Below are 27,808 nucleotides of genomic sequence, written 5' to 3' on the forward strand. Positions count from 1 at the left end.
TAAGATGCGCAAGAACATATATTGAGAATCAGAGGGGTGTAGACTTCGGTCAAGGTGAAGAATCACTCAACTAAATGACTAACATCTTTCTCGTTTCATGTTTTGGTAAAAACGTATGGACTTTACAGTAAAACAACGCTGGTGTTTCAGGTTACCGATGAATTATGGATTATTCCTATCTATGGGATTTATTAAATGACAATGTTTTTAATGCATCTCAGCATATTATATTCAATGTCAAAACTAGGACAACGCAAGTTAGTTGTGGCTCCACACAATGTTCATTTCAGGGAATATCTGCATTTTAAGCAGCATGGGTGGTTTTCAAAGACATAACAGCAGTTGCAACAGGTGGAATGTGTGCTGTAAAACAGACAACACCATTTTCAGAACAAGCATTATTCTTTTTAAGCTGTTAAAACAAGGGGAAATAAAACATGTATGCTACATAGGAAACATGGTTCCTAAAGGTAAAAACGAATCTGTGAGACATTTGATAATCTTTAAGAAAGAAAGTTTTATCTGTAATACAGACTTTTTCACAGCTACCCATTCTCACATTGGCCTAATGGCTCAGCTCAAGTGCAAAATGCCAAGAACTGAACAGGATAGAGAGCAAAGATGGGCTTGGCTCTCTAGTAAATGGAAAGTTTTCTTTAAGGAAAAGGAACAAAATTTTTAATATAACAATATCAGAACCGAACTTTAAGGTGTTAAAGAGGTGACGAAACTGAATGAGATAACCCAAAAGTGGACAGATCAGACCACTGGATGTGGAAATTTCTTCAGTACCTTTTACTAAAAAATACAACTGTTCTGCAGAAGGCCCTTTTTTAATTGAGTCACTGAGGACGTTCTATATGTATGTGTTTCGAAAAATCATATTACACAGATTGTAAGGCATTACAGAAAACATTAATGTCTGTATGTATGTCAATGTTTAATAGTTCTATCAGGTTAGTGCTGCTACCTGGCTCTTGATTCCTGTAAGTGTTTAGACAGTAAAGTTTTATAAAGGCTTGTGTACAATATTTATAATATGTACAGTATATAACACTGTTCCCTGCACGGATCTTTATTCTTGCTTCTAGCTTCACAGTGCTCTAGAATGGCCTGTCCATGTGGCAACTATGTAACCAACATTGAACGTTTCTTTTTGGGTTCTCCATTTTGTTGTGAATGACAGAATTTGTTCGCAAAGGGCTCTCGTAAAAAAAAAATCATGTGTGCTTTGCACATTTAAGCATGCGATTGTCATGCTCCTTAGCTCTTTATAAGAATCTCACATGCTGCAGAGCTTCCTTGATGACTCACACTGACAAACTCTGGTTGTCACGGTAGCCACCTGCAAAGGGAGCCTTTCTGCGGGGGACTGGGATGGACCTGACCACTGGGAGATTCACAGCGCCAGTCACTGGAATCTATCAGTTTTCTGCCAATGTCCACATTGGTAAGTAACTACCGCTCCAGTCACACTGTTCTGCTGTTTTGAGTGTAATGGCTTTTAACTGATGAACAAAATTAAAAGTCCAAAAATTGAGTAATTTCATGAGATTCCACATGGGTTCTACAGAAATGTAGGTTGAGGAATGTTCTAAACCCATACATGTGCTGTTACAGCTGTTGAAGTTTTCAGCCATCTTTTGTTCAGATCGTAGGACTTCAATAAGGCATTTCCATTTTCATCTGTTCAGGGAGGTGGGCGCTAGACCAAACCACACACTAATATGCTCTTCACAATGTGTAAAGGACAGCATTTCATTTTCAGAAATATGAACAAAGAAAAAAGGTAGAAAATATTTGCTGGTTGATAGGAATTACAATGATTAGAATTCTTTCCATGGAAGAGTTCAACAAATTAAAACTATTGGTTAATGTTTGATTTTACAGAATGTGATTTCAATTTACCAAAGCATCTCCAAATATTTATTCAAATGTTTTAGATGGAAACAATGGGGGCCTAGGAGGGGGACTATTACCATGCACTACATATCAAAATATTCAAGGCTTTAGAAAAATTTTTAAAAGAATAGTCAGCCTTTCAAGATTCAAAATGTAACATTAGCATCAAAAGTCATGCACTGTTTAAATCACTGCATGCACTAGGTAGAATCATGGGTAGAAAAACAAATATAAAAGTATAACAAAAATAATTAGGATTTTTTTATTACAGGTACTGGATTGATTTGCAGGAACCTGTAGACAAATTCACATGAGGAGCGCTCTCTAGCTGGCCTGCAGTGACTATAATCTACACACTTTTACGCCTCACAATGTCCTTGCAAGTCTTAGTTTTCACTGTTTTTAATTCAAGGACATGGTCTTCACTGCAGCATTCCTCTGTAGATTTCTTATTGTGACTCATTACTGAAATGCGCAACAGAAAAATGCCTGTGGTATTATTGTATAGGCTCGTTCTCGACTTAAACCTCGATGCCAAGCTGTAAAATAAAAATTACTCACAGCTCTTCCCTAGAGGAGGCTGTTCTTGCCGAGAAGCAAATGACTCACGTGTTCAATTGTCCACGTCCTTACGTTACCTTGCTACAAAGTTTGAGTATTAAAAGATTAAATATTTTTTCAACGTTTCTGTGTGAAGTGAAGTCAAATTTACCTAAAATAAGGGGTTAAAGTCCCGTCTTTACAAGCTTAATAATATATTATAACAATGATTAAGGAAATTAATATTATTAGAACTGTAGCACAATGTTTAAGATTACCAGTTAATCAATGACCTCCAAGTGATCGTTATGCTGGAAGATTTACAAATGAGGCCATTTGGTGCATCTGCATCTGGCTGCAACCAAAGTCTTATCATAGATCAAGCACAGTTTTAATAAGGAATCATATCATACTGTTCTGTATTATTGCAGAATGACTAATGTTCTACTGCAAAACTGAACTATGACTGCAATACAATTAGAGTACAGCTTGATGAAAGGTGGAGCTTGTGGCAGTAAGAAGAAAATGGCACATGTTCATTATTTCAACATAAAAAGGGACGTTGCATATAGAGATATGCATAATTAATGCATGGTGAAAGGGTTACTTGCATTCTGCCACTGCTTGGGAAACTTCAAAATCCACACACAATTTAAAACACGTGTTTTTCTACCTTTGTAATATGAATAGGTATCCAGTTCTCATCATCTTAGACAATCTGACCATGACTGAATTCACACACTGTTTTGTCAGTAATGAAATCCTACAGCATCTGTAGAAACTGATACTTCTTTACATTCTCTGGCTCCGTCAATGTTCCAGAATTCTGAGAGGGACACAAAGCCAGCAGAAACGAACTCTGGGGACGCAGCATGTAAAATTCTGCTAATCTGCCGTGCCGACAGCAGCTATGGGAACGGTCTGGCTCATAGGAGAAGACTTAGGCTACGTGTTAGTCTTCAGGAAAAGAATTTAAACACAGTAAATCACAAAACTGGTCTCGCAAAACCTCTCAGTTGTGTCTGTTCTTATTTCAGGTTATTTTCAGGTTTTTTTTTTGAGCCACACTGTCAATTCAATGCCATCTTTCACAGATTTTGCCTTCTTTTAATTAAATAAAGATTTTCCTTCCAAGGGAACAATTTGTTATTTCTTCCATCCTGCAGTAACGGCTACTTTTCTCTACATTGTCTGAGTAACGAATTAAGACCAAGGCATTTGTTGGCATAGTAGTAAATACCCTTGTACTTTTCATTGCACTGATGATAAGTTCTCTTTTGATTTCCCTTTTTTAGTTTTATCAATTCGATTGTGGTGGGAGGAGTCCTTGAGCACACACGCATGCTAACCGGGAGCCGACACCATTATTGCGAATTATAGATTTCAACAGCTGTCCCTGCACATGACTGCTGTTCTGTGCCACAATCTTAAGGGAGCTGACCCAGAAGCAGCCTATGAGTGAACAAAGTAAAAACCATAGTTATCTTCTGTGAGCTGCATAATTCTGTCCTTAATCCGCAGTTCCTCTCGCTCTTGTGTCCTGATCCAGATCACAGCGAAGTGAAAAGAAGCAAGACCCAGCTGAAAGCCAGAGACAACGTGCGGGTTCTGATTTGCATCGAGTCGCTTTGCCACAGATACACGTGAGCACCTTTTGTCCTTTGATCCGATTCTCGGTAGAACCGGCCGTCACGTCAGTCTTTCCTGCCCCCAGTTGAGGGTGTCCAGATAATAATAGCATCACTTTATTAACCCTTTACAATTTCTTGCATTAGGAATGATTTTTTAGCATACCCCAGCTTGCTCTCCATGAGACACGCAGACAGGGAGAGAGCCTGGGGTCAGAGCGCAGGGTCAGCCATTGTACAGCACCCCTGGAGCAGTTGGGGTCCCATTGTACGGCGCCCCTGGAGCAGTTGGGGTTAAGGGTCTTGCTCAGGCACCCAACGGAGTAGGATTCCTTTGCCGGCTGAGGGATTTGAACCGGCAACCTTCCAGCCACAGGCGCAGATCCTGAGCCACAGAACCCCTGCTCCGCCCCACAAATGGTTGTGGTGCCTGGCTCTAAACATTTTGTCTTTGGTTTTTCACATAACGTGCACGAAACCTGAAAGGAAAAATCGATCAACAGTAGCTCAGATTTCTTATTATGCAACAGGGCTACTACACTTTAGGGATATCAAATTGACATGACTTGTGAATAAAAATAAAAAAATGAAAAAACTCACAATTTTAAGAATGGAAAGCACAAATACATTCTAGAAATACTATATCTCCCCCAGGGTAAAACTGCTTTTAGTACCCCTATTAATAATGCTTTAATTCACCCAGTATTTTACACTCACCCAAACCGCTTCAAGGATAGAATGAGTTCAGATATATAAATCATTAGCAATTAGTGTTCCTTGAAAGAACTAAACAGAATGTGGCTGTCTGAGCATTTTCCTGTGTATAAAGACCCTTTGTACTGTACACTGTTACCACAAATTTGCATTTATATGTTCAAGGTGCAACACGAAGCCAAAAGCCACAGTTTGGCTATTTTATATGGCAACATCCCACAGTCCCTTTTTACTCTGATTTTGATTTGATTTAATTGATGTTCTATGCAATGTCAGAGAATTCACCACTATTCAGTTAGCATATACTTTTATATTTTTCTTCTGCATGGCCTAGCTCAGTCCTGGTCTCGCATTCGGAAGATTTTCCACACGTTTAAAAAACAAAATGTATTTTTCCCCCCCAAAGTAATGCAGACGTTTTAAATGTGATTACATCTCCGAAAAACAGATCGAGTTCCTGCTCTGAAGGTACGCAAATTGTGTTCTGACTGATTTTTACGACCCAATCTTTTTTTTTAAGACCACAATAACATGCAGCACTTTATGAAATAAAGGTGTATTTTAGTGCCCATTGACTTTCAGTATTATTTATGAGGTGTAAAACGTTGTCTGTTTTACCTTGAGTGGAACAATTTCCTGTTAAAAACTCCAAGCAGGTCTTATGAAGGAAGTAACCTTTCGCTCCAGAAATCCAGGAAATAACCTTTCCTGCATTCTCACTAACCTTTTCAATCTCAAATTTAAACTACAAGTTACCATATTCCTTGAAGGAGCCAAGTTCATGGTAGAACTGCTTAAAGAGTGAACAGAATCTTATTTTCCATCTTTTTCACAACTTTTGCCTCATTCATTTGCACTGCCTGGCAGCTCACCCTGTCTCAGTAGGTTCAGTTTCTCTCATCCTGGATTTTAATGATAAAAGTATACAATCAACAATCTGAAAGTTCTGTCCAAGACTTGGCTCTTCAGTGTGTTAAACTGTTGAGATAGTAAAATTAATCTATGCCGCATGGCTGCTGAAAAGAACTGCAATAAAACTGATTCACCATAAAACATGTTGCTATTTCCACCAAATGCATCATACCAGTGGTGTCAGCTGGAGGTGAAGATAGTTTGTAAGGGGATGAACCACAGAGCTGGAACTACACCAGGATCGACAGCTCGACACTACGCAAACTGGAGATTTCAGCTACCTAAACTGGTTTTGAAAAAGAGCACTTAGATATAATCAAGTAATAATCATGTCATGTGCCCCCATCACTAAACTGGCGCTGCCCTTCAGATGAGACATAAAACAAAGGTCCCAACTCTCTGTGGTCATTAAATATCCCGGGGATTTTCTCAAAAAGAGGAGGTGTGTAACCCCTGCATCCTGGTCAAGTTTCCCCTGGCCTTTACCAGCCAATATGTTTGAGTCTATAAACCTATGCTTTGAGTGACTATCACACAGCTCCCCACTAATGAACTTAACTACAAAGCTAGACAGCACACAATGTGACCCAAAGAAACCTGAAAAGGGATTAATAATACAGTAAATGACAAACTAAAATGCAGGTTTATAAACATCATTTCCTAGGTGAGACCTAAAGTATATAACTAATATCTGAATGCGTGAACAGTAATTGATTATGCTGGCCGAGGAGAAATCAGACAGTATACGCTTTTGAAAACACACGAATTCTGCAGCCTACATGGCTTGATAAAAACACCACTTAAAGTTCAGCTTTTCAAGTTTACATATACGTAAACTACTTTGAACTACAACGAACAATGCCGGGATGTTTCTAGTTATGTGGATTAGGCAGCTGAGTTTATCTTTGCCCGTTGTGGAGCTGCTTGTGCATCATTTCCTCCTCTTTATTTTCACAATAAAAAATTTCCTTCAGAAACAAGGAAGGAAAAAAGGAAAAGGAAAATCACGCACGAGCCTTCCTTCAACGTTTCGTCTTTCTCAGCACGTGTAGTCAAAGCCCTTAATATAACCCCCCAGCACTGCCAGTTTTGTTTTTCAACTAGCAGTTTAACTACTCGGCATAATTCTGAGCAATCTGGCAAAATAAGACTTAGAATGAATACATTTTTAACGTATTGTAGCACTACGACTCCATGTCACATAGCAACATCATGTTGATGCAAATGTCATTTTACCTGCTGCCCTGACAGCTGTTGAATTCTCAGGAATTCGGGGATAAAAGAACCAAGCTTGAGGGACCAATGGCAGCAACCGATCTAGTTTTAATTTCTTTTGGCTCCACTGTCATCGACAAACTCTCGGCTGGAGGTGCTTCTTGTCCACTGAGGAAAAAGCAAAAAAAAAACTCCAGGCTTTTAAGAAATGTACAGTATTTGATGAAGATGTCCCGCCTTGTTGGCAGGATAATGAGCTGATGTTAATTGCAGACAAATGCATTGATCCATAGAACATTTCAATCTTTTGGGATTTATCAGACTGCAGCAAATAACCAACTGATTAGAATATTAGTCCATCTTCCACATGTGGTAGTAGCTTATGTGGAAATAAAAGCTGCACTGTGGGAACTGGGAAAGTTCTCAGGAGAATGTACAAATGAGCTCTTGCAGTGCAGAGATCTGTAGGTTTGGTTCATCTCTGGGCCTGGAATCCCACAAGCACAATGAGGTGGGTTCACTGTTAGCAGAATATGCTCTAGTTGCTGTTTATCAGGGACTCCTGTGACTGTCAGAACCAAAGACAGAGCATGGCAGGGTTGTTGCAGAGTGGAAAAGACGAGGAAGCAGACAGTGTGCAGCTAGGAGGCCCAATGGTACGAACTGCACGAATGCACCCTGCAAGATCTAAGCTGACTCGGCTATAGATTAATAATAATAATCATTGCTTACACTTATATAGCGCTTTTCTGGACACTCCACTCAAAGCGCTTTACAGGTAATGGGGACTCCCCTCCACCACCACCACCACTTTGATTACCATGCAAAGAGCATGAAACACAAATTGTGATTGCAATCTTGGAACGTCCATTTAGAAAACTGCTGTAGGCTTTCTTCAAAGTCTAAATCCGTGCAGATCCTGTGATTGAACTGGGGGAAGGTGAAACAACTGTGGGCGAAAGTCACGCGGTTATAAAACAGCAAGGGGCAGCAGCTTGCAGTTGTGAACATTACACTCCGCATCTGCCAATTTCCTGTTAATGAGGGAAAAAGCGGCACGCTTGTTAACCAGGAACAGCTGGAAATCCCGACTCAGATATTTGGTTTTAGAAGTTTCTTGTAAGAGAGTCTGTCTGAAAAGGGACACAGGACCCAGAGAATGAACACCACATTACAGGAACCTTAATCTTATACCTTTATGAAAACAGATCTCTTAAGATATGTATCAGGAGCAACCCGTTTATTATTTAAGAGCTGTTATTTTATCTTGTTCCTGTTCCTCAGTATCCAGAAGATTTTATGTTGTGGTAATCATACTGCAATGATTAAACCTGATTGCATGAACTTGACTATTTCCCATGAGGAAAAAGTGTAATGCTTGATAAAGCCTTGCAAAAAGATCAATGTGTTAATTCAAACCAGAAAAGCACTGTAACAGCAAAGCCTAAGTTTGGATTTCTCTGTAATAAAGCATATTGACAAAACAACAACTAATCACTTAAGTGAATAATTACAGAATATATAATTCTGGATAAAATATGTATTTTTTCTTCTTTTTCCTAGGTCCTTAGAGATGATTGTCGGATTGGAAAGCAACAGTAAGATATTCACAGTTTATGTCCATGGATTACTGGAACTACAGGTAAGGACCAGTATGGCTCCAGCATCACTCAGAAATTTAAAACCGTTCTTTGCTACAGCTTTCTTTGGGGTGCAGCACAGATTTCCCCAGGAAGACCAACTTTGCATGAAATAGTGCCTTGTTTCCATTAATGTAAAAATGAAGCCTCGGTCACAATCATCAATTAAAATTTGCGAGAGACAGTCTGACAATTCTGTCATCAAATTGCACAGGTTAAAACTCGCCAAGTCAAAACCATTTTTAGGTACAGTATATGGTGCATCCTCACAGAAACATACATCTGCAAAGCAGATTTCTGCTTTCCTAACCAATGTTTCAGAACACGTTTGCAGATCGGTCGCAGTTTAAGAGAAATAATTCAGTGGCCGGAGGACCTCAATGGTGTCTCAGCTCACATCAAGCAAGTCAAATTGCAAACTTTTTAAAGCTTCTACTGAAGACGGGTGACCCAGCAAATTAATATTTCACTTGCCGAACGGTCATGTGCATTTCAAGACTAAACATCTCTAACGGTGGAGTTGTAGATGTATACTGTAGGTCGTGGTCAGTCATACATCCTAGCAAGAAGAATAATGCCACTCTGACTCTGTGTGTCTCATTAGGAGGACTGACATGTTCTTTTTCCATTCTCCCCAGGCTGGACAGTACACATCAATATTTGTGGACAATGCAGCAGGGGCTTCCATTACAATACAAAGTGGCTCCGATTTCATGGGCATGCTTCTGGGTGTATAGCCCCCACCCTGTCCCTCTCCCACCCCACACACGCACCCACTCTGTAAATAACCAGACTAATGGCACTTGAGGTCTCCCTCAGACACAAAAGTCATCCGCACAGCTCGAGAATGAGTGTGGAAGGGACAAACTGAGCATCGCTTTTCTGAGTTCTTCACACCTCGGTGGTCATGGTCGGGGATGCCTGAGAAAACGTGTTTTTCTTTCTGCTCTGGATGGATCCGTTTCAGAATGGCAGGGGTCATGCTTCGATTCACTTGGGGTGCCTTTCTTGGCTCGCCATCTCTCTCCCAGAGATCACTGGCACGCATTTTCATCTCAGTTCTGTTTTAAGATAAGACGGGCACAGAAGACCTGAGACTACAAAAGCTATGTCTTATATCTAATCCAATCTGCGAGATCACAAGACTCATCACCATCATCTATGGCCCAGGTGCTTAGAGGAAAATATTTATTTTACGTGTCATCTATGAGCACACATTTGGTTGTATATGTTACTTGCGCTATCGGCTTATAAGCTTATTAAAAAATGTGTAATTCAGCAGCGTGCTATAGACGGTCTCTTCACTGACATTTCTGGCAAATCAAATAATTTCTTTTTTTTTTAATATGCTTTGCTTTTATTACACACTGACTGGATAAGCCTTGGTCAATGACTGGATGAGAAATGGAATTGGTTAGATTTGAAATGGATTTCTGCTTTATTAAAGAAGTGTATTCAAGTAGTACATCTGTTAATAGAGTACTATTACACTACTTTCATAGTATTGGCTGTTGTTTTGACTAAACAGTCAAAATGTCACTAAAATGATCCCATGTGAAAAACTGTTACTTACTAGAAGAAAGACTTATTGAGCCTGGTACATAACTCAGAATACAAGCCCATCTATTCTGAGACTTCTAGCTCCGAGAGGTTGTTGGCCTCCATTTGGAGCTCCAAATCAAACAAAACAAAAAAATCCTATACAATATGATGACAGCAGCTGGATGGGGTTATTTATTTGATGGGTTGTCCCAAACCATCTGTCATTAGTCTCTTTTCCGAGTTAAAAATCGAACGTCTGCCAACAGAAGAAAACCTGTGGCCTGCCAAGATGACATTTCTGGGCCAGGAGCTTGACAGTACGAACAGCAAAAAAAATGAAAAGAAAAAAAAAACAGTGCTGCCTGGGTGCACAAGTTTCTCTTAACAGCTCTGCAACTACTCTTTCAGAAGCATAAGGAGGGTTATTGATGGCTTTGCAGGTGCACCTGCAAATCTCACTAAAATACCACCGAGGAGAAGAAACAACCATCCATCACTCCCCCCCCCAAAGTTTGATTAATTTTAAATGAAATTATTAGTGTATGTTTTGGTTTTGTTTAAACTTCAAACATTCCCGCTGTGAAACTAGTTCCCATTGTAATGGTGCAGACATGCTCTCAGTTGGAAAGGTTTGCAGGGAACTTGCAAAACATTGAATCAATGTAAAAGTGGGACTAGCCAGTATCTGATTGCCCCATGTCTTTAGGAATGGAGGAGAAGAGAGAGGGTAGATAATGAGGTCCAGTAAGTGAGACCTAAGCAACAACTGTGTGTATATGGACCCTTTACAAAAAGGGTATTCTGTGAGATAAATGACAAGAAGAGACGCTTAATGGGCAAAGACTAATAATAATTAATATAATAATTGCTTACACTTACAGTATATAGCGCTTTTCTGGACACTCCACTCAAAGCGCTATAGGTAATGGGGATCCCCTCCACCACCACCAGTGTGCAGCCCCACCTGGATGACTAATGACTAATCATGGCTCAACATACTACCGATTACCACTTAAAGTGCCATGACTTTAGAAAAGCTGGAATGAGAGTTTCTGGTCACAAACATTTGTTCAGATGAAGAAGCCATCAATAACACTCAAGTGAGCACTGATTGCCTAGACAGTTTATTCCTGGGTGAAGGGGTGGTTTTTGAAAGTACAGTAAGTAGGCTCATGAGTTTACTAGCCAGACAAAGGCAGCCACATGACCGATGCATCTATGGAGCAGTGTTATTTTGTGTTTCAGGATGTTTTGCAGGTGTTCCATGTTAATCAAAATACATGTATCCATAAATCTTCTTTGTTCTGTATGTTATGCATGATTCACAGCTACAGTCTCTTTGGACTGGCAGCTCTCACACCAGCTACTGTACCACATCAGAGTCTCCCAAAGAACTCCTGGACCTGGACATGGAGGAAGTGATTGGGGGAAGTGTTATAGTGTTAGTCCAGTGTACAAAGTTGCAGTTCAGTTTCTTAATCAAACAGCTACATGCTCATTTTCTCCACAGGTCCAGCCTTGAATTAAGCTAAAGCCTAATGAATTAAGCTAAAGAAAAGAAACAAAAACCACACAGCACATCCATTCTTTAACAACACACAGACACCAACACACTCATGACACTAGCATGTCCTTGGACCATAAGAGGAAACTGGGGCGCCTGGAGGAAACCCGTGTGACCAGAGAGAACATGCAAACTCCACACAGACAGCAGCCCTGGAATTGAACCCAGAGCCCCAGTGGTGCGAGATAGCAATGCTGACCACTGTGCCTCTGTGCCACCCTCACAGAGAACAGCTAGCAGAAAATATAACAAAAGATGGCGAAATGATCACACCAGGCTTCACATCATTTTGGATATGAGGTGAACTTGAAGCTGGGCCTCTATTGTAAATGAACTTCAGAAATATATGTATCTTGTCATAATGGCTTGCTTCTGGGTCCAAGTGCACTTCAGCCTTTATTTATTTTTGTAAACATTAACCTGGGTAATTTTCTGAAATCAAAAGTTTATTTTTGTTGTTCTTATATTATTTGTAAATTAATATACTTGCATCAACAACCCAGACAATACGTGGATATATTAATGATAAAGTATCACTAATGTAGAGGAATATACCTGGAAAATGAAAAAAAAATCTTATGCTTGTGTTAATTCTGATTTACAGTATTTAATAAATTAATGATCTGCACTTACTGTATGAGCTGTACTGTCATTTATTTAGTCGATATTATGGAGGGGGGTTGTGTTGGGAGCACAGTTCTTGCATCAGTGAGGTGGGAGTCGTACCTGTGTTGGCTTTCCCCTGGTAAATTCTTATTTTCAACTGGGCAATGGGATTAGCAAACAGGTTGGCACAAAATAACAGACATCCTAGCTTGAGACACTTATACTTTCATGTTTATCCAGTGCTTGTGCACAGAGCAGGGTAGCTCTTAATAAAAAGTAATCTCTCAGATGGAAAGACTGGATTTCAGTGTTTCATAGTCAAATGCACACAGACTTGAAGTCTTTTGCAGTTGCTATTCCGGTTTGTTGGAATTTTCAATCCGTTATACAAAGCCCTTGTTAATCCTAGTGGGACTTCAGTGAAGGTCCTGATTTCTACACATGATTCGATGGGATAGGGACTAGGTGCTCAAGTTCAATTGAATATCATCCATGTGCAATGTTCTGCTACACTGTGGCTATTTTACGTTGATCTTGTACAGTACATAAAAGCTGGTCACTGATTGCAATCATGAGAAAGTTAGACATCAAACAATCACTGGTGCATATACAACCCTAATTCTGTTTCAGTTGCCATGTACGCCACAACTTATTTCAGTCAATTTAGACTTTCTGAATTTAGTGTTACAATCTGACATGTACTGTAAATTATAAGCTGTCCTGCACTGAACAGGAAGCAGATTCTCTCACTGTGAAGATGTTCATATTACAGCTGGCAACACACAAATTGCCTAAATAAACAGAACTAATGAACTATTTAAGTCATACAAATTTGCATTTTTCCAGAAGTGATCATAGGGTAAGGCCACATACTACACCAAACCACAATTAGATCATAGACTGAGAACACTTGACTTATTGGAAAAAGTAGTTTTCCGTTTGTTACAGGTTTTAGCCAGAGAAAAACAAAAGCACAGCAAGAAAAGAAACATAAGGCAGGGGACACACCTCATTCACAGCCACCTCAAGAATAACTTTTCTTATTTCACAGACTCCAACAGCCCTTGGGAGCCTTGTTGTTGATTACAGGTCTCAGGTTCATGAAATCCAGAACTCAAAGTTCAAACACTTACTCCTAGGGTTGGGGGGAAAAAGTTCAGTTTCATTCCTCTCCCCTTCACACTACCTCGTGCTTTCGTACAGTACCTCACTGGTTTTAACCCTCAAAGCTCTCCGTGCAGACACCTTTCGTATGTTGTTGTGCTCAAGAGAAGTTTACGATCTGCTCTGTCTCTTGCTTATGTGACTAGAGGGGGATTTATGTCAAGGAACGTTTGTGTTGATTTGTGTCCCCAGACAAAATAACCAAGACTGTGGCAGGTCAGTTGATCACCCTGAATCCTTCTTCTGCGGTGAAGTAAATTATACAGTACCATGCCCATACTGATAAACAGGATGCTCAACTGCAAATGCATACATACCAATTGAAACATGGCTTCACTCAAGCGTAACACTTTGCGTTTCTTTAAACTATTACAGCAGCCTCTGTTTCAGCAAAGGATAAACACTTTCCAGTCATGAAATGAGGACGGCGATGAGTCTTCTTAATACACTGCCGAATGCCACTGTAAACAACCCTCGGCATATTTTTTTTTGTAAATCACTTGAAATACCTCAAAGTACAGGGCAGTGGAGCAGCCCTTGTCTCTCCAAGTAATTTTGCGGTCCCCCCCCCCCATAACACAGGGGAATCTTGGAAACCCGAGCTGTGGAAGGGACTGAAAAAATAACACTGTTCAGAGAGCCGAGGTGCCGCCGAGTCCTCTATTGCGACACGTTTCTTTCATTTCACCAAGAGGTTTAGTCGGGATCATGTCTTGCGCCATGTCTCATTTTGCCAACTCACAGCGACAATAGCATGTTAGAACAGTGTTTTTAAGTGAAAACAATTAGAGGTACCTGGGGGAAAAAGCTTTGTTTCACCAACAATGTAATATTTCTGATCCATTTTGGTCCAGCCAGACCCACAATGACCACTGGCCCATCTTACAGCGTGTATGCTGTCAAGACTCAAAGAGACCCTGGATTGCGGCCTGCCAAAATACCCAAACCAGCCTCTCACTTGAAAGGAGAGGTGCTATCTTCCCAGCTTGGGGGTTAACTGGCTGGTGATGGCGTGAATTTTTTCCAGCCTTTTTTGTTTTTGTTTAGAACTGTGCAGTGAGGTACTGTGAATAAAAGGCAGACTACAGCACATACAATATGAAATAAAGATATGCACAGAAGGTAAAGTGTAGCACCTGAAAGGAAATTCAAATATGTAGAGCAACAAAAAATGTTTTAAAGTCAGGAAAAAGAAATGTGGTGTGTTTCAGTTGAGAGGCACCCAGTGATCCTCAATCCTTGTCTGTACTCAGCTCCCATTTTTACTGGGATTTAGTCTAACTGGGCCCTAAATTACTGGTGGCAACTGGTGGCTGCAGATGATTTAGTTATTTTCCTGTCCAAAACAATAACTTTATTCCCTACCCAATGTCTTGAATAAGGGGTTGCATTATTTAATTGTTTCAGTATACAGTATTATTTAATAGCATGGTTTTATCATGCCTGCTCTTTCAACATGGATTAGGTTTAAGCTATCTCTGTTAGTTTAAAATTACAGTTTACGCCTCAGATTTTTGCCGGAGGCTTTCACAGACTAAGCAGGATCAAGTGAATGAGGGCCTCCGACGATTAACGGCAATAACAAATATACTCTGTAGTTTGCAATTTGTCCTGCTGAAAATGCTTTCCATCATTAATTTAGGGATGGATGTCATCGTCTAGCCAAAGCTGTTTTACAGAGGCAAGTCAAGTAAAATCCAGGATTGTATATTGTTTTTATAGTTGTTATAGTAGTTGCTCTCACTGTGTTGCATGAAGTACTGACTAAAGAAATCAGTGGTATGGAGTTCTGATTAATCCATTCATGCATCAATGCTTATAATCTCATACAAGAGGAGAAACTGGCATGTGTACAGTAAAGGCTAAAGCCTCTTATCAGTACCTTGTGATACTCTGGCCACCCATGGTTTGAACTGCCTAGTTGATGATTATAATGTATTTGACGCATGATCATTTGGTGATGATTTAAGGTCTTTGAACCTCTTTAAATAAAAAGATGTTTCCAAAGCTAAGCACAGACAACAACAAAAAATCTTATTTTCTTTCAGACACTAGTTCCATAAATAGAAATCATGTCGTTGGCAAAGAATCAAATGCTCGTTTTTGTGTTCTAATCGTCTCAACGTTCAATCACCTTTCATTTGTTATGCAGGTAAAAACTGCTAGTGGTTAATCCTCTGGCCTCCTTGCTACAGCCCTAGTGCAAGTATAGGAAAAATGGATAGAGGGTGCAAAAGCTGATTTTTTTTAAAGAGATGACAGATCCAAAAAAAGTTGAGTCATTGAATGAAGAATGGTGCATTTTTAATGCCCGAGGCAATGTGAGCTTGTACGTATGAGTTTATATGAGCTTACATGTCAGTTTTAAAGGAAAGTAGCACGAGCCAACACTAAGAATATCTAGCGACAACACATTTGATGGCTAAATGTTACATAGTAAAGATCATTGAGTTCTGACAATTGTCAGAAATAGTAATTTAGCAGACAAATCTCTTCACTTGGTATACACTTTTTTTTTAAATAGAAGACATTTCAAGACCAAAGGCTGTGATGACAACAGGACATTCAATAACAAACGAGTATGTCACAAATGTTTTCTGCATTTGATTGGTTTGTCCTGGATTTTCAGACCCCCTCTGGGATCTCAGATCTAACAGTGGTCCCCCCATCTCAAGGATGACTGTATGGAGGAGTTACTTCCAGTCACGTCACATGGTGATATTAACTCAACTCTCGAGTCACTGTAGCTTTCCTCAAGTGTGACATTCTGTACTCAACAGTTACTCCACACCAGAGCTTTGAGCTCAGCTTAACCCTTAATACCAGTATTCTGTGACATTTGTTTCAACAACTAATACGTTCTTCCATAACTAACTCTGTTGGCACATCCTGTTTGGCCATAGACAGACTTTTTAAAAAGACAAGTAGCACCCCACAGCAGCAGTCCTGGATCAGGTGGTCCACCCAGATCCTCTTCAGCGTACTTCTTCCCACCTGAACCTGGCAAACTACCCCATAACCAGGTGGATTATTTTTTCCAGCATCTAGGTGGGGCTGCACATTGATGGTGGTGGTGGTTGAGGGAAGTCCCCATTACCTGTAAAGAGCTTTGAGTGGAGTGTCCAGAAAAGTGCTATATAAGTGTAAGCAATTAATTATAATAACCACCTGTCCAACACCTCAGTACAAATCTAAGCTGTATTTTCTCAAATATTCGACACATTCTGACTCTCACAGGCCTGCAAGCAAGTTCAAACCCTATGCCACCTGCCCAGTACAGCTGATACAGTATACCCTCTCCTTTCATGGCAATCTCAATACACACATGCTCTTATAAGTCTCACAATTAGTCCAGGGGTGACCAATCACACTCAAGGCCCATCACACCAGCTCTTCTCTCATATGGAATGTCTCTCCTTCTGAGCACTAATTACTGGACTTATTCAGAGCAGCTGTGACTCATTTCACAGGTTCTTTCAATGAGCAGCCCCTTTCCCTGACACACAAGCTCTTATATGGGGTTATGTAGTTGGAGAACTGAACACAACCTTTCACCCTCAGCTTCAGAGGTCTAACCACTACTCTAAAGCACCCTCTTTGAGTAGGGCTTCATCTTCTAAAAAGTAAGTAAATCATTTAACGCGCCATACTGTACGTTTTTCATCACCCGCCAGGCCAACAATTTATGGATATCAATCTTGCAAAATCTTGGTCAGATGTCTTCTGTAGGGATTGTACTTGGACGTGAGATTTTCCTGTTTTTTAAATGAAGGAAATGTGTGCTTGTTTCAAACATTCTAGCTTTGACTTCCCACTTAGATGGAATGTCAAAGAAATCTCCAGATGTGCCAGCTTACTCCCACACAATGATTTACATCCTATAAGCATCCATCTGATCATACTTTCAGCAGAAGACCTGAGGTGGCTCAGTACCACAATAGCATAAATGCTGTTAAACCATTATGGACACATAAGAACTAGTATCAGATCTCCACTTTTAGTTTAAGCAAAAAGAGAGAAGAACATCTGAATTCTGAAATTCTGAAATACTGGTAGGCTATCTGGCTTCTGTGAAATTGACCCCAGAGTGTGTCTGTCTGTAACTGGCTTCTCATCCAGGGTGTCTCCTGCATTGCACCCAGTATTTGATGGGACAGACCCTAGCTCCCCTGGCATCCTGCATAGGATAAAGAAATAAGAAAATGGATGGATGGAATTCCTTTACTGATCAGTTAAGTAATGGGCTCAATTATGGGACCTTTGGTCCTTGAGAGTTCACTAACCATCCCGTAGGATTTCCAATTTAACAAATCGTTGGCAGCTGATCACAATTATATTGTTCCAAAGTATTTAGAACTCATTAATGGTTAATTATAAAACCTGCAGCTTACCATGAACAGGTAAGAAATGGAGAGACTGAAGACGAGAACTCATAAAACAAAGTGTACAGGATAAAAACAAACACACTTTTTGGTTTCAGAAACAATACTTTAGCAAAAAAAAATCCTTGCAGATTTGATTTTGCAGTCATAGATTTATAATTGAACTCAAAATTACTTTCCCTTGCCTAAATGTTAATTTTGTTTTTTGAGGGTGTATGTTTTCTGTTGTCCTATAATTTCTGATGTTTTGTGAGATCTGTGTGCAGCATAAGCTACCTCGGTTCATTTAATATGAAATTGCTCTTTGGTGAATAGCAAGACCAAGCAGGAACCTACTGTACCACTAATCCATTAAGAGGCAGGGTTCCTGATCACTGATGTAAATGTAATCTGCAGTCTTCACATTTTTGTCAGGTTCCAACCTGATCCTGTTCGCATAAAAAACAATTGTAATGCAAAGAATGCTAATCAAAGAAGAAATGAGTAAATTACATCACATTTAAAGAGATTTTATGCATCTTCATAGGACTGGAAAAAACATTGTACCCCAATTTTCCAAGCTCAGTCTTGTCAAACAGCAGAAGAGGACACATTTTTATACGTTCTCTGTAGCAAGTCCTAAATTGCCTTTGTGTAGCCATTGTGAACATAGTTTTTGGTCTTTCTGATTAAATTCTTGGGTTAACCATGAACCTCGTGGCTCCAAAGTGCTTTAAACCCCGTCTGAGCTGTAAGGTTAATTATACCGAAAAAAACCCTAATGAATATCTCAAGTTACATCTAATTCACTATCAATAGAAAGACGGTCGTCTTTGTCAGGCACATTGAACACATTCCATTAGAAAGAAATGGTGAATCTAATTAACTTTGAACACTCGGAGGTCTGCATTTTGTTGTACAAATGTGAGCCCGAGAATGAAAGCTGCTCGAGACGACATCACCTTAAAGCCTGGACTGCTCGGACATCAGAGACAAGAGGAAAATTGCCAATGAGGAGGGAGACTTCAAATGCGGTTGTTGCTGGCAGAGGTACTGGAGGACCTGGGAATGGAACATTTCTCAGAAGCACCCAGCATGAGACCAGGGTGTTTGTGAGGTTTTCTTTTTTGGATTAAGCATTAAAAATGAAGACCTGCTCGCAGTGTGGTCAAACAAGTCACCAAGCAGTTTTGTTTTTGCAATGGCTCTCTAGCCAACACAGCACCAGAACAGGCCTACAGTACATGACACTCACAGTAAGTGAGAGCCAATACAAACCATTTATTAAGAATCACATCGCCAAACCGTAAGCTTTTTCAGGAAATGTGAGCACAGGAAGTGATCCGCATCAGACTGTACTGCATTGAGAGATTCATTTAAATTGTCCAATTAATTGAATGCGAAAAGGGTGGGAAGTGTTACAAAATCTAGAAAAGAAAATATCTTATTTTGAATTATTTCAATTTCCTTTTGAAAATATCAATTTGATTTTTTTCTGTAAAAAGTTCTATGGGATATCAGTCCAACACTGTATAAATTGCTTTTAATTCTAAATGCAGCAAATGAGGCTACATTGAACTAGTGATTCTGGTTATTTTGTCTGGCAGCTCCTTGACAAGTTTAAAGAAATGGAAATTTGGCAATAATTATTCTCCCCACAGATCCCTTTTTAACGTTAAGATGTTTTCACACAATGAAAATGAATTGAATTTTAACTTTGGCGACTCCCTGTCTGTTATGCAGGACTCACTGGCAAGCTTTCTGTAACGAGCCAGACTTTGCATTAGAAACAGGAGATATCGCTTTGGTGTGGTAGGATACAGTCCATAAGGTTATCCATAGCCAGGGTTCAGAAGACAAGCAATTTCACCAACTCTCAGGTTCATGTCCTAGTGGAAATGTTGGCAGCACTTAATTAGCATTTTAATAATTGTAAAACCTTTACATCTTATATGAATTATGCAGTTAGAAGAACATTTCCAACTGACAATTCCTCAATGACACTATTTCTACACTATTCCTCAGTGTAATCGACAAAGTCTAAGCTAGACCTCAGCAGGTATCAGGTGGGTCTCATTCACAAATTGCTGCCTTGTTCTTGAGTAAGTTTCAACCTCTTAGAGCAATAAAAGAGGGTTTCCACCCATCCGAAAAACATTACTGGACAATCCTCACCTTTTCCCTTAGGTTTTCAGATAGCCAGACAACCAAAAGCAGCTGATCCTACAGCATGTAGACACTCACGAGAGACAGATCAATTGTGTAATCAGGAGTTCAAACATTAAGAGCTTTTAATAAGTGAATATTGCTATCATTTCTAAACCTTAGAGAGAGCTGCAGCAGAAAGACCGGCAAACTGTGGCTTCTTGTCTATTTTTAGTCTACCTGGCAGGTACACTTCCTGAAAGATGTAGCAAAGGTCAAACTTACATTTTGTGACTTGTGCATGAGGCATGGTAGTGCTCAGGTCTGGAAGAAAGATGAAACAAAAAAAAATGAATTATGCTCAGATCAACATGTGAAAATAGTTTTACTATCAACAGTTCCAAAACTATTAAAAATTATGAGTCTGAAAATACAGCATGCTCTATTACAGAGAGCAAAGGGTGAACACAATGTAGTTCTTACATTTTGGTGCTGCATCAACTAATTTGATCAGCAGTTTTTGAAAATTGTTTTCCATCTGTTTTTCATACTGTAGAATTGTGGAAATATGTTTACACTTTCTCGCCAAGCACCAATAATGAGATTTGACTAGTTTCTTGATTAAAAAGTTATTTAACACTCGTTTTCCACATTTCACTTTTTGTAGAGTCAAACTAGACAGTCGTGTCTGGTCAAAATACAAATAGGCTTTATCATCTTTGACCAATCCTCAAAATAATGGGGTTTGATCAGTCAAAACCACAATACTGTAAGGGATTGAACTGATTGGAGGAACAAACAGGTTTTTGGTCAGGAACCTCTTGGAAACACAAGCAACACCTCCTAGCCAGGAATGTCAATGTCTTTGGATCGAGGAATGACTGCCTGCCAGACCAATATATGACCACTTAACTCACTCTTACAGACTCAGCATGCTGTCATTTGACTGGGCAAACTAAAACATGCTGTAAAACAGTGACAATAAAAGCTTCAACTGTCGATCATATGACAGTTTAGCCTAAGCAAATGTGTGAAGTGCCTAAACTACCATAAAAAGTCAGAATTTGTCAGTGTCTAAAGAAGATGTGTAATTTGGAAAAGACATAAAGCATTCCTTGAGAACAGTCAATACAATAGCAAAGCAAATACTGTACTTGAATTTAAAAATACCACTACAGGTACCAAGGGAAATTTCAGTTTGTATTTTTGTGCTACCAAATGAAGGGGTGGCATAGCGCAGTTTGCAATCCTTTGAGCTCATAACTAAGTTCAAATTGTGGGTTTAAATCCCTGCTGCAGATACCTTGAGTGAGGTATTTTACTTCAGTTGAATTGTCCATTCAGCCTTGTGCTCTCTAGTCCACCTAATGCTACAGAAACAAGGATAAGCTTTGACCCAATAAGCCCTAAATCATCAGTGTCTAATGACTTGTAAGTCTTCAGTTAAGTTAGTAATTTGTTCAATTAAACGTGAAGTGGCTATAGACCTGCAGGATTGTACTGTAGATATCCAGGTGGGGATTGCTAAATGATAGCCACGATACAGTACAGTATGTGAAAAGGTGAGGTTGCTTGTAGCATTAGACCTTCGCATACCGCAGCAAGTTAAAATGATCCAGTGAACCTGTTGACATTTACATGAGAGTTGCTTTTTATAGCAGTAATATCTTAATGACAATATCTGACATTTCATTGTTTGGCACAGCACTCTGACAAAGAACCTTGGATCACGTTAAAAGTGGTGTTCCAGAAATGCATTACTTCATTGCTGACCAATGTCTTCTGATAAGTATTGCTTTACGATAGCTTGCATAAGGAAATTGCTGTCATTATCTTCAGCTTCGTATCTGGCTATTAGTCCCCCACTGTACTGTAGATGTGTCACTTATGTTGACAGTTATGTTGTATGCGGGTCTCTGATTTTCCGAAAGTCCCTGAAGCAAGGTGAGTTGCATCAGCTGATTGTTTGCAAAGTTCTCAGCATGGTCCAGTAGATATGAATTGATCCATAATCTTCCCTGACTTGGGGGTCCAGTTGGTGCCAACACAACAGCTCATCTCCATCTCCCACTTCACTGCTGCCTAGACAGTATCTCTTTTCACTTGGAGTCTGATTGAGAGAACTGGATCCCTACTAGACCCATCAATGTTTACACCCTCTCCCAGGTTTCCCCTTGTCTTCAGCAGGGAGCAACGACAAAGACTGGCACTCATGGCACAAGACTGGCAAACGGCAATACTGTACATCTGTTTCCACCATGGCACCCTGAAATGTCCTTGCAGTTACTGATCTGGCCCTTGCACGGTGCCATCTGACCCTTCTGGATCTGCCAGAAACAGCGTTGAGCCTAGAGCTCTAACAGGAGCTAGACCCTGTACAGTGCTGCTCTTTTCTTTAGCAGTTTCTGGAAGAGAAGGAGACTACATCCATCCTCAAGGCCTTCCCTACTGCCATAGGGTGCAGTTTTCTATTACATGGCTAACCAATCCCTGCAAGAGGCTGGCAGTGACACTTTGTGATCTACTGGAAGTCCCAGAGTCCCAGGTGGAGTACAGGGTGGAATGGGTGGAGAAGTCATAGAAACTGGATCTGCGTCCTATGTACATGTCAGTCTCCTGGGGTTACAGGCAGTGCAGCTGTCCTTGCCATACTCACACTGCTACAAAGTAGACATGCACTAGTCTTGACGGGTACTTGAGGCTTGCTCTCTCCTAACCTTCTCTGACTTAGTGTCTGCTTCTCTGATTACAGAGGGTTTGGAATCAAGGAGCAAAGCGCTTCCCATGCTCTCCCAACTAGTGTGCGGATATCCATCAGAACTAAGGCATTGTGACCTCACACAACAAATCCACGCAAAGTCTGGTCAAAAAAAGGCTTTTTAGAAGTGGTGCTGGACAAGCTTTTAAGTTTTCATACTTCATGTTCTGCTCATTCAATCTGAAATAAACATCAGAGGTCATAGCCTCAGCTTTTGCTTATGAGCCATCTAGTAGGATCTGCAAACTTTCCCTGCTTTCCTGTCTGCTGCAATATTAATATAACTTGTCCTCCAAACATGATCAAGATCTAGTATACTGTGTTATACAACATGCAGTCAGCTCAAGGTAACCAAGCAGTGACCCTGACAAGGCAAAAAGAGAAGTCATCCAAACCCAACTTGTAAATTTTTAGGAGACAACAGAAAACTAGCCAAAACCTACACAAATGATGGGAGAACATCCAAGCTCAAACCCAAAAAGTGTGACTGGGATCCTCTTTGACTGGATATCTAACTTCAACACAATGGTGTAATACAACATTTCTGCTACTAGAAGCAGTCATTAGAAGACAAAACACTAGTTTCATGAATATGTTACAAGTCATCAATATGTTATAAGTTACGGATCAACTTTAGCTCAAGCAAAGACATTCGTTAAGACTGAGATTCTATGTACACCATGCCACTGTCTTCCAGGAAGACAGAACTGAACATGGATTGTCAACACTAGTTTGATCAAAGAAAATAGCCTAAGATACAGGGTGAAGAGATTTATTCACTGTTAAACTTTCATATTATTTCTGGAAACATGTGAAATCAAAAAGAAGCCAATCCCAACTTATAATTAATCTATTTCATGAGGGTGTTTTTACAGCATGAAATATTTTAAATGAGGCATGAGGAAATATTGAAACGGGAGAGTGGTTTTTACAATGGTGGAAATCAAACTTTTTAATCAAGAAGCCAAATGTCCTTTCAAGAGCACCTTTGAAGTGAAAATGGTGCAAAACCAAATTCAACATTACCATAGACTGCATAACAAAACAATGGCATGCCATTTGATTTGATATGTGTTCAACCGATTTCCATTGAATAGACTTGATCAATTTGGGAGGAAGGTTAAATTCTAATCTTGCATAGATCAGCTTGGTTATGTTACATATCTATCTCGCACCCAGGACTTCTCTTCTTTCAACTCTCATGCACCCCTTCCGACACCCATCTGCATCATTGAAGCAGCTCCCTAGCTCATTCCTCTCAATTGAAAGGGGTAGATAGGGGTTTAGGCAGCCTCATCTTGAGGGCAAGGTTTCCATGCCCTCAGCTAGACAAATCTCTCCAAGTCCCTCAATTGCATTCATTACAATCTTGCCAAACTGAGTGCTTAAGAACTTTGAGTAGGGAGCTGCGTCAACACACATGGGTTGCAAAAGACAGGTAATGCTTTATTCGACGAATGAAAGGAAAAGAAAAGAGACACCAGCCGAAATGTTGTCTCACTTTACTTTTTTATTTCATTCACTGAATGAAATAAATATAAATAAACCTCAGTGCTTAGTTATGGTACCAGATTTCCATTTTTTATTTGATGGTCAATATTTTCTCCTGGTACTGTGATCTGAGACTGAAATGAGACAAATATCATTAAAACAAGCATGCTTTGATGCTGCTCTGTTAACCTACATTAGAAATTGGGCAGGATGGCCTACAACCAAGTTGAAGTAATGTCTTGATCTGTAACGCACTGCTTTCTGGAGGGGGAGAGGAGAGCCTTTCTTTTTGGATGAGCCAAATTCTGGCATAAAGGGATCTACATGTACAGTAGGTAAACACACCTAGAACAATTGTAAATGACATTTGCCTGCAATTTGGAATTCTAGATTTCCCCAAGAGGCTCCTCTTTTATTGCTCGGTGCATGCTGACCCCTGCAATTCAGATCATACAGTCTGTAAGAGTAAGGGCTGGACTAGTTGATTTGTTTCAATGGGGTGCTCACAGCAATCACCATGCATTTCAGCTGCGAGAGGCTCACTGCAAAAAGAAGCAAGTGGCCTGACTGTATATAGCCTGCACTCCTTTCATCACATGCCAGTACGAGAATCAGGTGCAGTAATAGCCATTGACAATTGCAGCTTATAAAGGAGTTGTCAGAAAAAAACAATGAATTTTGGCAAGAGACAAAATCTGAAACATGCAATTTGTCAGTCCTCATTATATATAGTCGGTTATAAATTACAGAAAGTACAGCCTGAATTTTAACACGCATAGAGCACATTCAGCAGAGGGTGAATAACAGTTTTCTTATTTTCACAATGCTTTTTTCTTGCAGGGAATCTTGCCAAACAAATGACAAACTGCTAAATTTATGCTGACACTTCCAACTGCTTTCACACTCGGCACATAGGCAGGAGCTGCCTTTGTTTTGGTTGTGTTTTGTTTGTTGTTTCAGTTTAATGACAACGAGGAGGGCGTGCCACGACTCATCCAGGCTGGAGAGCATGCCAGGAGCATTGTGACATCCTGCCTTCCTCAACAGGAATTTCCCCGTTATCAGCATCAAGATGAGCTGACTGATCGCAATTATATCTGCCACGCTGCTAAAAGCAACATAAAAAAATGCATGGAAGTTTGACATTCACAATAGAGCTATTCATAAAGTTCCCCACCAAGTCTACATTTTTAAGGGTAGCAAAGCTGACCTGTTTTCCTTGTCCCGTACTCCTAGGGGGAGGGATGGGCTCAGAATTTTAATTTTAGAGGCAATCATAACCCTTCGGACGAGGGCACTAAGCTTTTATTCCACGTCTTTTCATGTTCACTAGTGAAAGGTCACATGGAAGATGGATTTCATTTCGTGCTTCTGCTCATTTGCACACATTTGCACACGTCTTCAGGGTATGGGGCTGGGTAACACTGCTGCCTCTCAGCACAAGGGCTCTGGGTTTGATTCTGCTCTCGAGCATCAGTGTGGAGCTTGCACGGGCTCCTCCCACTTCACAGTGATAATCACAAGGACATACCGAATAGGTTGATCGCGGTCTCTAAATAATCCCTGCACTGGATTAGTGTGCCATTAAAGTTTGAAATCAAACCTCATCTCCAACAATAATCACTGAAAGCTGTGATTCCTAATCCTGGTCCTAGAGACACGATTGTTTTTTTTTCAAGCCAAGTTGTGAGATACACCACTGAATTTACAACAGACTGAATAACACGATTCATTTGAACCGAGACTCCTTTTATATTTTAAAACCTCCTGGAGGTAACTTTTTAACTATTGCGTACCCTAATTAAAATCAAATCCCGGACTCTTGAGCTGGAAAACAAATGCTTGCAAATGTTCCAATCAAGCAGCTTATTAATTCAATTAAGTAATTGAGCTCAGCTGGAATGAAAACCAGCAGGTACACGATATTGAACCCTGATTTAAGAGCAAAGTAACAGAGTGGAATAAGACCCAAAATAAGTGCTTGTTTTTTTTAATAAAAGGCAACAGCATGGAGAAGCCTTTCAAAACAGGATGCAGTTTCAATAAAGCTCAGTAATAACACATTGACAAGGGAGAAACTGAACTCTAATATCCCCATTCAGAACAGGGGTGCACCATCCTGACCCTACGGATGAAACCAGCCAGGACTTCCTCTCCCCTTTACTCCTACGATCGCTATCAGATTAATTGAACCAATCGAACAGCTTCTTTGAGCTCTTCAGGTGCGTCTGCATTTGAAGAGAGCGAGCCATCACACCAGCCCTCTCATGAAAGGATTTCCAGAACAGGAGTGGGCAGATCAGGAACTGCATTGCTCTTTTGAAGCACAGACCCAGATTGAATCTACAGTAAGAACTGTTGAAAAAGCTGCTTGGAGTTTCCAAAAGGGAGTAAGATCCAGCAGTACTAAGGGCCTCACTGCATGTACTCTATATGCAAAGAGTAGTGGGCTTCTACCTTCACCGCAGCTTATACTGTAAGCTTTCAAAGAGCACAGCTGCTCAGTATATTAGAGCAACACATAGCAGGAATCTCCCACCTGGCTTGTATAGGTAATTGTTCTTTCAGCAGGCCATTTCTTAAACTAAGCAATTCAGGAATCATTCAGGACCAAAAATCAAAAGAAACAGGGTTCTATTAACTTATCATTAACAGGCACTGGCAATATTGAGTAAAAGATTCAGGTGGGTAGCTGCGTCAGCATGCGTAGGCTGCAAAGGAACAAGTAATAGGTTTATTCCATGCTGAAAAAAAGAAGAAAGAGAACACAACGTTTCGGCCGTGGAGCCTTCACCTGAAGAAGGCTCCACGGCCGAAACGTTGTGTTCTCTTTCTTCTTTTTTTCAGCATGGAATAAACCTATTACTTGTTCCTTTGAGTAAAAGATGATTTACAAGACACCTCCCTCCTATTATAGCTGAAACAACATGTTCTATTATATTTGACAGCAGTTTTGTCCCTTTCAAGCATAGCATTAACAACATTTAACATGCACTTGCACAAACTGTGGAAACAGAGGGCATCAGTGAAACTAGCACGATGGAGCAGTAGGGTGTTTGGTGATGGCTGGGGGGAACATTCATATGATCAGAGCTACTGAGGTTAAAGGTTGAGCCTCAAAATTAAGCAGGCTACCAATACCGAACAAGTCGAGTCCAGCTCCACTACAAAACAGGTCACATGAATCGTAGTGCATTCTAAAACAGGTTTGTGGACAGATAAGCTCAACATGAATGCCATTTTAAACCAGAGCAAGTGCTGAAAAAGCAGGAAGGGCTAGCCTTCATTTCAACTGACACAAACTTTTATGTTCCAATATTTTACAGGGCAATGACACATTGGAATGTGGAGAACCCAGACAGGAATATAAAGATAATTAAATAAAAACATTTCCCAGTCATAGTTAAGTTAGAGGAATGCACAAAAAGGGATAATCCCTTCAGCTGAGTAAGGCAAAATGTTAGCAATTGTTTCTGCTTAATAAAGTTTTTCCATTTACCTGCAGGCCACAGATTTCACCTTCACAGTTCCTTAAACTTTCTGTTCATTTTAAAATCCTTCAATGTGTGTGTATATTTTTCCTTTTACTTCTACGTCAGACTCCTACAGCACCATCTCAAACCAAC

The 27,808-nt window shown here is 40.1% G+C and overlaps 1 protein-coding gene and 1 long non-coding RNA gene across 3 annotated transcripts in view; one reads left to right on the forward strand and one right to left on the reverse strand.

Moving 5' to 3' along the window:
• Positions 1-10,347, forward strand: part of c1qtnf12 (C1q and TNF related 12) — a 53,233-nt gene extending 42,886 nt beyond the window's left edge. For both annotated transcript variants that reach the window (XM_069183875.1, XM_069183874.1), the window contains 4 exons: positions 1,342-1,450; positions 3,992-4,085; positions 8,475-8,553; positions 9,190-10,347. In XM_069183875.1, the coding sequence (XP_069039976.1) occupies positions 1,342-1,450; positions 3,992-4,085; positions 8,475-8,553; positions 9,190-9,288 (381 nt within the window). In that variant the 3' untranslated portion in view covers positions 9,289-10,347. The remainder of the gene's footprint in view (positions 1-1,341; positions 1,451-3,991; positions 4,086-8,474; positions 8,554-9,189) is intronic.
• On the reverse strand, positions 4,469-27,808 carry LOC107075519 (uncharacterized). Its single transcript, XR_001477035.2, has 5 exons — positions 27,682-27,808; positions 20,219-20,257; positions 18,751-18,850; positions 6,933-7,079; positions 4,469-4,549 (listed from the first exon to the last, which is right to left on the reverse strand). It is a non-coding gene; the product is annotated as an uncharacterized lncRNA (long non-coding RNA).

Source organism: Lepisosteus oculatus, chromosome 25 (genome assembly GCF_040954835.1).
Source record: "Lepisosteus oculatus isolate fLepOcu1 chromosome 25, fLepOcu1.hap2, whole genome shotgun sequence".
NCBI lineage: Eukaryota > Metazoa > Chordata > Actinopteri > Semionotiformes > Lepisosteidae > Lepisosteus > Lepisosteus oculatus.